General features: G+C 58.8%; 2 protein-coding genes across 7 annotated transcripts in view; one reads left to right on the top strand and one right to left on the bottom strand.

Moving 5' to 3' along the window:
• The first annotated feature begins 754 nt into the window (after positions 1-754).
• On the top strand, positions 755-3574 carry IL18BP (interleukin 18 binding protein). The gene is made up of 6 exons (XM_031962022.1): positions 755-926; positions 1102-1182; positions 1371-1430; positions 2751-2874; positions 2955-3102; positions 3434-3574. Exons 1-6 carry the CDS (start codon positions 899-901, stop codon positions 3518-3520), a joined length of 528 nt encoding a protein of 175 aa, XP_031817882.1. The 5' UTR covers positions 755-898; the 3' UTR covers positions 3521-3574.
• Positions 3575-4153: 579 nt separating this feature from the next.
• NUMA1 (nuclear mitotic apparatus protein 1) overlaps positions 4154-6591 on the bottom strand; it is an 81485-nt gene continuing 79047 nt past the window's right edge. For all 6 annotated transcript variants that reach the window (XM_031962012.1, XM_031962013.1, XM_031962017.1 and 3 more), the window contains 4 exons: positions 6287-6484; positions 5883-5999; positions 5567-5758; positions 4154-5248 (listed from right to left, as the gene is read on the bottom strand). In XM_031962012.1, the coding sequence (XP_031817872.1) occupies positions 5237-5248; positions 5567-5758; positions 5883-5999; positions 6287-6484 (519 nt within the window). In that variant the 3' untranslated portion in view covers positions 4154-5236. The remainder of the gene's footprint in view (positions 5249-5566; positions 5759-5882; positions 6000-6286; positions 6485-6591) is intronic.

Here is a 6591-nt window from a genome sequence, read left to right as displayed (position 1 = left end):
GTGGCTCATAAGCTAGCTTGCGATCTCTCTCTTTTACCGTCATTAAACTCACCGGAGGAAATCCCATCTCCCCAACTAGATTTTGAGGATCTTTGTTGTCGTGAAGAAAAGGGATTAGCAACGTTCTAGTGAACCACGGGGCAAAGCTAGTAATAATCACTGGGAAGCTGCAAAGAGGAAGGTTTTTGGCTAAAGATAACAAGAGAAAATTTCTGAACAAGTAGAAAGTCTCAGAATAGAAGTAGTAAGTGTCCCATTACTTTTCAAGGGGAGGACAGAGAGCCCCTTGTCAGGGATGTTGTAAAGGGAATTATTCTTGGGAGGAATCGGCCGAGCTGGTGCTCGAGACGTTTTCCAGCTCTTCAGTTCCGTGATCCCGGAGAAGCTGCTGCACAATCCGTCACAGAGCAGGCGTTCAATAAATAAATGTAAGGAAGGGCTAAGTTCTGGGACACAAAGATAGGCAGATACATAGTTTCTGCCCTGAGGGAGCCCAATTATGAAACCGACTGTAAAGTAGCAAACAAGATCAATACGGGGTCAGTCAGTCCCAGCGGGCGGGCCGGGCGCCGGCTTGGGGATGGGGACAAGGGACGGGCGGCCCGAGGAAGGCGGGCACCAGAGGCAGGGAGAGCGTTCCGAGCAGGGGATGGAGCGGCAAGAAATCGAGAGGTCCCTGGAGCCGCGCCCGGGGATGCCGAGTTCCAGGAGGGAAGGAAAATGCAGGAAGATCGGGAAGGTGAGAGGGGTCGGGGGAAGAAGCACAGATCACAGGACGATCTGCCCCTCCCACCTCGCGCCCGCGGGGATCACAGGGGCCTGCGGTGGGAGGGAAGCGGCGGCACAATATAAGCGGGTCCGGCCGGGCCGGACCCGCTGCACAGACGGCGCCGGCGCCATGGACGGCAGGAAGCCCGGGGCCAGAGGTGGGGATGCAGCCCGCGGGGAGCGGCCCGGGGGGCCGGGAGGGAGGGAGGGCGCTGGGGGCTCAGCCCGGCTCCCCGGGGCCTCAGAGCGCTTTTCCTGCTCCCTGCCCGGTGAGAGCGCGGGAACCAGGGCAAGAACCACCCCCAGCTCCCACCCCCTCTCTCCCTTCCTCAGGCCTCGCAGTCCGGCCCGGCGCGCGCATCCTCCCCACGCTGCTGGCTCTGACACTGGGCTCGGCGCTTGCCCAGGACCCGGGTGAGCGGAGAACGGGGCGCCTCCCTGCCCTCCCCGTGGGTTCTGCTGCGGAGTGGGGGGGGTGCTCCCCGGGGGGGGGGTTACCCCAGAGTCACACCACACCGCCCTATAGACATGATACTGTGTCTCCGCCCGCCGACACGCGCGCGCACACACGGACCCATCCTATGAGCCGCTCTTGCCCACAGCGCCCGCGTGCCCGGAGAACGCCCTGGATGTGACGCTGACAAGGACCGAGATGTCCATGAGTGAGGAGGGGCCGGGGACGGAGAAGCTAAACCCGGAGAAAGGGGGGAGGGCGGCCGGGCCGGGGGGAGCGCGCGAGCAGGAGCTGCCCCGAGGGAGGAAAGGCCCCCTGGCTCAGGGGTCCCTGCTGCCCACTCTGGGCAAGCCTCACGGCCGAGTGCCCGTTTCCCGCGGATGTGACGCTCTCGAAGGGCTTCTCGCTGTGATGTTTTAAGGAGCAGGCGCTGACCCCTCTTTCTCTTTCCCGGAGCCACCAACCCCAAATGAGCCACTGTCATTCACCCACTTCCTCAGTGGGAGAGCAGTAGTTGAGGGGGGAGAAGGGCCGGGATGCAGCGTCTGGGTCCCTGGGGCAAATAGAAGGGCGAGGGGGTAGAGAGGAAACGCCTCGGGCCTTGGAACACAAAGCTCTCTGGGAGACCAAAAAAGGGAGCCGGGCAGAGGCAGCCAAGCAGCCGTTCCCCTGAGGTGATGGGCCTGGGGTTCTACCCTTGCCTGCAGGGGGGAGGGCGTTCTGTGGCTCTCGGGCCATGGAGGAAGTTGGGCAGAGTAAGGGTGCTTCAGACAGATGAGGCGGCAGCCCCTGGGGCCCGGCATGGAGTCTGCAGAGAGCCATGAGCACCAGTCCCAGATATGGGGAGGAGACAGTGGAAGAAATAGGCTCCCCAAGCAGACTAGTCCCTGAGCCCTGGAACAAAGCCCTGATGGCCTCACCTTGGTTAGTCTCACCACCCAAGCCTAGCGTTGGAGAACATAACCAATGGAGGAGTCAAGAGAAGGATGCGGTAACTGCAGTGGAGTTTGCCGAATGCTCACAACTGCCCCAAAGGGGAGCACCTCGCCCCCACTTTACTGGGGCCAGATTCCTCAGGTGGTCGCCCCACAGCTAGTCTGCCTCTGGGGCAGGACACCAATCCAGGCTTTGCCACCGACCCCCAAGACCAGCCCTCTTTCCCACTGTGGCCCAGTAAGGGGACCCAGCTGCAGGAAGTAATCCTTGGCTCAGAGTAGGCAGAAGGTCAGGATGAAAACTGGGCCTTGCCACTGGTTCTCGGGCCACTAGAGACCACGGTGGTTCCAGGGCTGACAGGTAAGCAGCCAACCATGAGGAGTGGCCGAGAAGCCTCGGGGTCCACCCTCCTCCTGGGAGGGCCTTTCCCCAATACAGGACAGCTTCCTCATCTGCAAGTAGAGGAGGGTGAGAAGGGACACTGAGGGCCAGGCCTGACCTTTTATTGAGCTCTGAGGCTGAGCTTGGGGGGAAGGGGAGGAGGATGGAGCCAGGGCTGGCCCTGGGACCAAGAGCACCTCATTCCCCATAGATGAGACGCTGACCCTGTCCTGCAAAGGCTGTAGCCGATTTGCCCACTCCAGCTTCCTGTACTGGCTGGGCAATGATACCTTCATAGAAAATCTGCCGGGCAAACTATGGGAGGCCAAGACTCGGTAACGGGGAGAGGGAAGCTGGGGAGGAGAGGGAGGCTGGGCTGGCTGCGCACCCCCTAACCTGCCCATGCACCGCACAGGAGGCTGCGGCACAGCGGAGTGACCTTGCTCCAACGAGACCTGGTGCTAGAGGAGCTGAGCCCTGACCTGCAAAACACCCAGTTCTCCTGTGTTCTGGTGGACCCTGTCCAGGTCTTGCAGCGTGCTGTGCTCCTGGCCCAGCTCTGGGTGAGGCGACAGCCTGGATGGATGCCCAGCGAGGGGTCTGAGGGGGAGCTGGGAGAGCCCAGCTTTAGACCGTGACTTGCAGACCCATGGGGGGAGATCTGGACGAGTCATGACATCAGCATTTACCCACATGCTGGGCGTAGGTGCCTAGATACCCAGGGCCACATCATTTCACAGGCACAAAGGGGGCCCCCCAAGTCTGGCATCCCAGACTCACCATTGTAACCTTGCAAAGACCAGACTCCACATCTGGGGAGAGGTCTAGCGAGAGAGGGGTCCAGTCCCTGGTCATCCTAGACTTCCCTGCCTCAACACAGCTATTTCCCTTCAGGAGCCAGATGGCAGAACCCCCGCAACTACTTGTGGACCTGGGAAAGAAGCCCAGCCAGCAGCTCCAAGAAAATCAGACCAGGCCTGACCAGCGGAGGCAGCACATGGGGAGAGGAAGTCTCCCAATAAAATGTTAATCCCATATCTCGTCTCATTCTTGGGCCTAAAAGGGCCCCAGGCAAGGGTAAAGGGTGGTCTCTGAGCCCCCCTGGGCTGGCTGGGTATGGGGAGGAGCACCAGAGGGTTTGGGGTGCTCCTGAAGAGAGTGTTCATTCCTTGTTAACATGGGCAAACAGGCACAGGTGTTTTCACTAGTCACATGACAAAAAGGAAGAGTCATGACTGAGCCCCAGAAACTACCTCGAAATCCAAATATTTCACCAGACCCTTTAAAAACCCGAGTAAGAGAGTCCTAGGGGACTGAGAAAAGATGGGCAAAGGAAGCCAGGAAATGGGGAACCAGTCTTCAGAAGAGGACGAGCAGGATCTCAAGGACAGATGGGGCAACCCCTGGAAATAAAGGAGACCTCCAGGTCCTCACAGCTCCTCCTTTTGGGGGAGAGCAGTCTGGTGACCTTGTATGACTTTGGCAAACACCAGGACAAGCAAGGGTTGGGGGGGGGGGGGGCAGCCAGTGCAGGGGAAGGGTGGCAATTTTAAGAACAAATAGTTAGGCCCTTTCCTCCCACTCCCCGCTTCTCCCTCAAAGCCAGCCCAGCCCTCAGGGAGAAAAATAAGACTTTATTTACAAGTAATAACATTTAAAAAATTCGAACAGATGACCTATGGCCTTCCCCTTCCCTCCCCTCTAGGTCCCAATATACTCTCCCTATTCCTTGTCTCTCCAAAAATGTTTAAGGAGCAGGGGAGCAGTTAGTACCCAAAAGAGGGAAGTGTCAAGATGGGTACCTCTGACCACCCCCTGAACCTCAGGGGAAGAAGATGGGAAAGGGGACATAGCCATCCAGTCTGCTTCCCCAGCTTCCCCTTACAACAGGTTCCATTGGCTGGGGCTCGGGTGGGAGGAGGGTCTCGGGGTCCTTTGCTGGCAAATGCCTCCTCGAGATAGTTAAGCACAGAGAGGCAGAAAAGAGGCTTAGAGGTGGCAGGGGCTGCTGAAGCTTAAGTCATTAGATGAGGAGGATGGTGATGGGGTTTGGGGGGAGGCCCCCTTTGGGGAGAAAGGCAGAAGAGCCCAGGCAGCTGGAGTAGGTAGCAGAGACTCAGACTCTCTCTTCCCCAAGCAATCTTGGGAACTTGGCTTCTTCAGTGTCAGCCCCTGGAGCAGCCATAGCCCTTGGAACAGGAACCATCCCTAGAGATGGAGCTCCTGGGAGGCCCAGGGCCCAGGGTGGTCCCCTTCTGTGACCGAGGGGACTTTCCAAAGGCTGTAGCTAGAGAGACTGAGGGAAGGAGGAAAGGAGGGTTGGCCATCTCTACAGTCTCAGTTTGACTGGATCTTTCATTCTCTGCTGGAGAGCTAAGGGGATTACTGTGCTTCAAAGTAAATAGGGGAACAGGTGTGGGTTGATCTGGCTAGGAATCAGCCAGGCCCCAGCTCCCACAAGGCAGCCTCCAGCTCCCCATTTGCCTCCCTGGGAAGGTGTGCTGGATGGGACTCCAGGCAGGGGGGGAGCAGGAGGCAGGTATCAGTGTCTTTGGGGAGTTGAGAAGTCTCCCCACACCGGAGCACTGAAAGAAGGCACTGGAGGACAGTGGGCTGAGGCCCAGCAGTGGGCCCCTAGGAAGAATAGGGAGTTGTCATGGAAGATATGGGCAGAAGATGCTCACAAATCCTGGTCCCTCAGTGCTTTGCCTGAAAGAGACAAGACAGGCAGACAGGTGAAGTGGGGACCTGGACAGGAACCTAAACCTCTTGATCCACTCTCTCAACCCGCAGACTAGCAAGTTCTTTTCTCGGAATCCTTTGGATACCTGATCCCCTTAAGCTTCCCCAGAAGGGTCTAAGTAAAAGATTCTGAAGTAGTTCTTTCCTGGGTGGAGGCAGCAGTGCAAATCTCTGGTACAAGAGAGACTTTGAGGGTGGGGGGGAGTGGGCGTGTCAGTAGATCTGGAGGCACACCACCCCGGAAACAAGGCCTGCTTGGAGCCCAGCCCCTCCCTGGCTGCCTACCTTGCCCCTGGCACGGGGAGAAGTGCTACTGCCAGTAGTAGTGGTGGCGATACGGGGGGAGCGGCGGGTCCCACTTCGAGTGAGGGGAGAGGCCTTGGCTGCAGCTTTCTTGGCAGCCCCCCGAAGCAGGCTGTTCCCCAGCCTCTTAGGTGTATTTAGAATGTTGAAGGCTAATGACTGGCGTCTGTTGGTCTGAGAGAGGAAGAAAAAGACACCTTTGTGTGGGTGGGCAGGGCAGTGCCCATATCCAGCTCCATGCCATCTACAGCCTCCGAGATAAGCCCAGTGCCCCTCTCCCGGCCCCCCCGCCTCTCACCTGCTTGTTGGCAGCAGGGGCCCCTTTCTTGTGGCCCTCGGGAGCACTCATCTTCCGGCCTTCATGTCTATCCCGGGGAGTAAGGGGACGAGGGAAACAGCTGGTCGGCTTCTTAGCCTGTGGAGGAGACGATGTGTGGGACATGAGCTGGGCCCTCCCGGATCCTCTGGCTTGGGGGGTTAAGACTCCGGGGTGGGGTGGGAGAAGCACACCAAAAGGGCTGAGGCCAGGAACAGGACAATGGAGCCCAGAGACGGATAAGAGCAGGACCTGGCAGGGGACCGTGATGACACAGTGTACCCCAGCAAAAGAGGCTCTGAGGCGAAGAGAGGTCCTGAGCCACGCTCTATGTCCCCAATGTGGGTGTCACCTGTGAGGCAGGGAGGGGGAATCCCACCATGTACCTCAGGGGTGCCCAGGCCTTGCTCGGGCTCGGTGGAGACTCGCTTTCGGTGCTGCCGGGTGGTGATGCTCGGGGGGATGTGATGGGTAGCACTGTACTCAGTGGTCTGGGCTGGCTGCATGCTGGCTCGACGCAGGGTCTCTTGGGGATCCCCAGTCTTCATCTCTTCATCGGTGATGGTGGTCAGGCTCATGGAAGGCTGGGGAATTGGGTCACAAAGACAGGAGGTATGACCAAAGCGAGGACTTGAGGTGCAGCTCCCGGGGGCCCCTAACCTGAGAAACTCCAGTCTTTCTGCCTGAGAAG

The sequence above is a fragment of the Sarcophilus harrisii genome, chromosome 3 (assembly GCF_902635505.1).
Source record: "Sarcophilus harrisii chromosome 3, mSarHar1.11, whole genome shotgun sequence".
Taxonomy (NCBI): Eukaryota; Metazoa; Chordata; class Mammalia; order Dasyuromorphia; family Dasyuridae; genus Sarcophilus; species Sarcophilus harrisii.
Note: the sequence above shows the minus strand (reverse complement) of the source record. Positions and strands in the feature narration are given on the sequence as shown.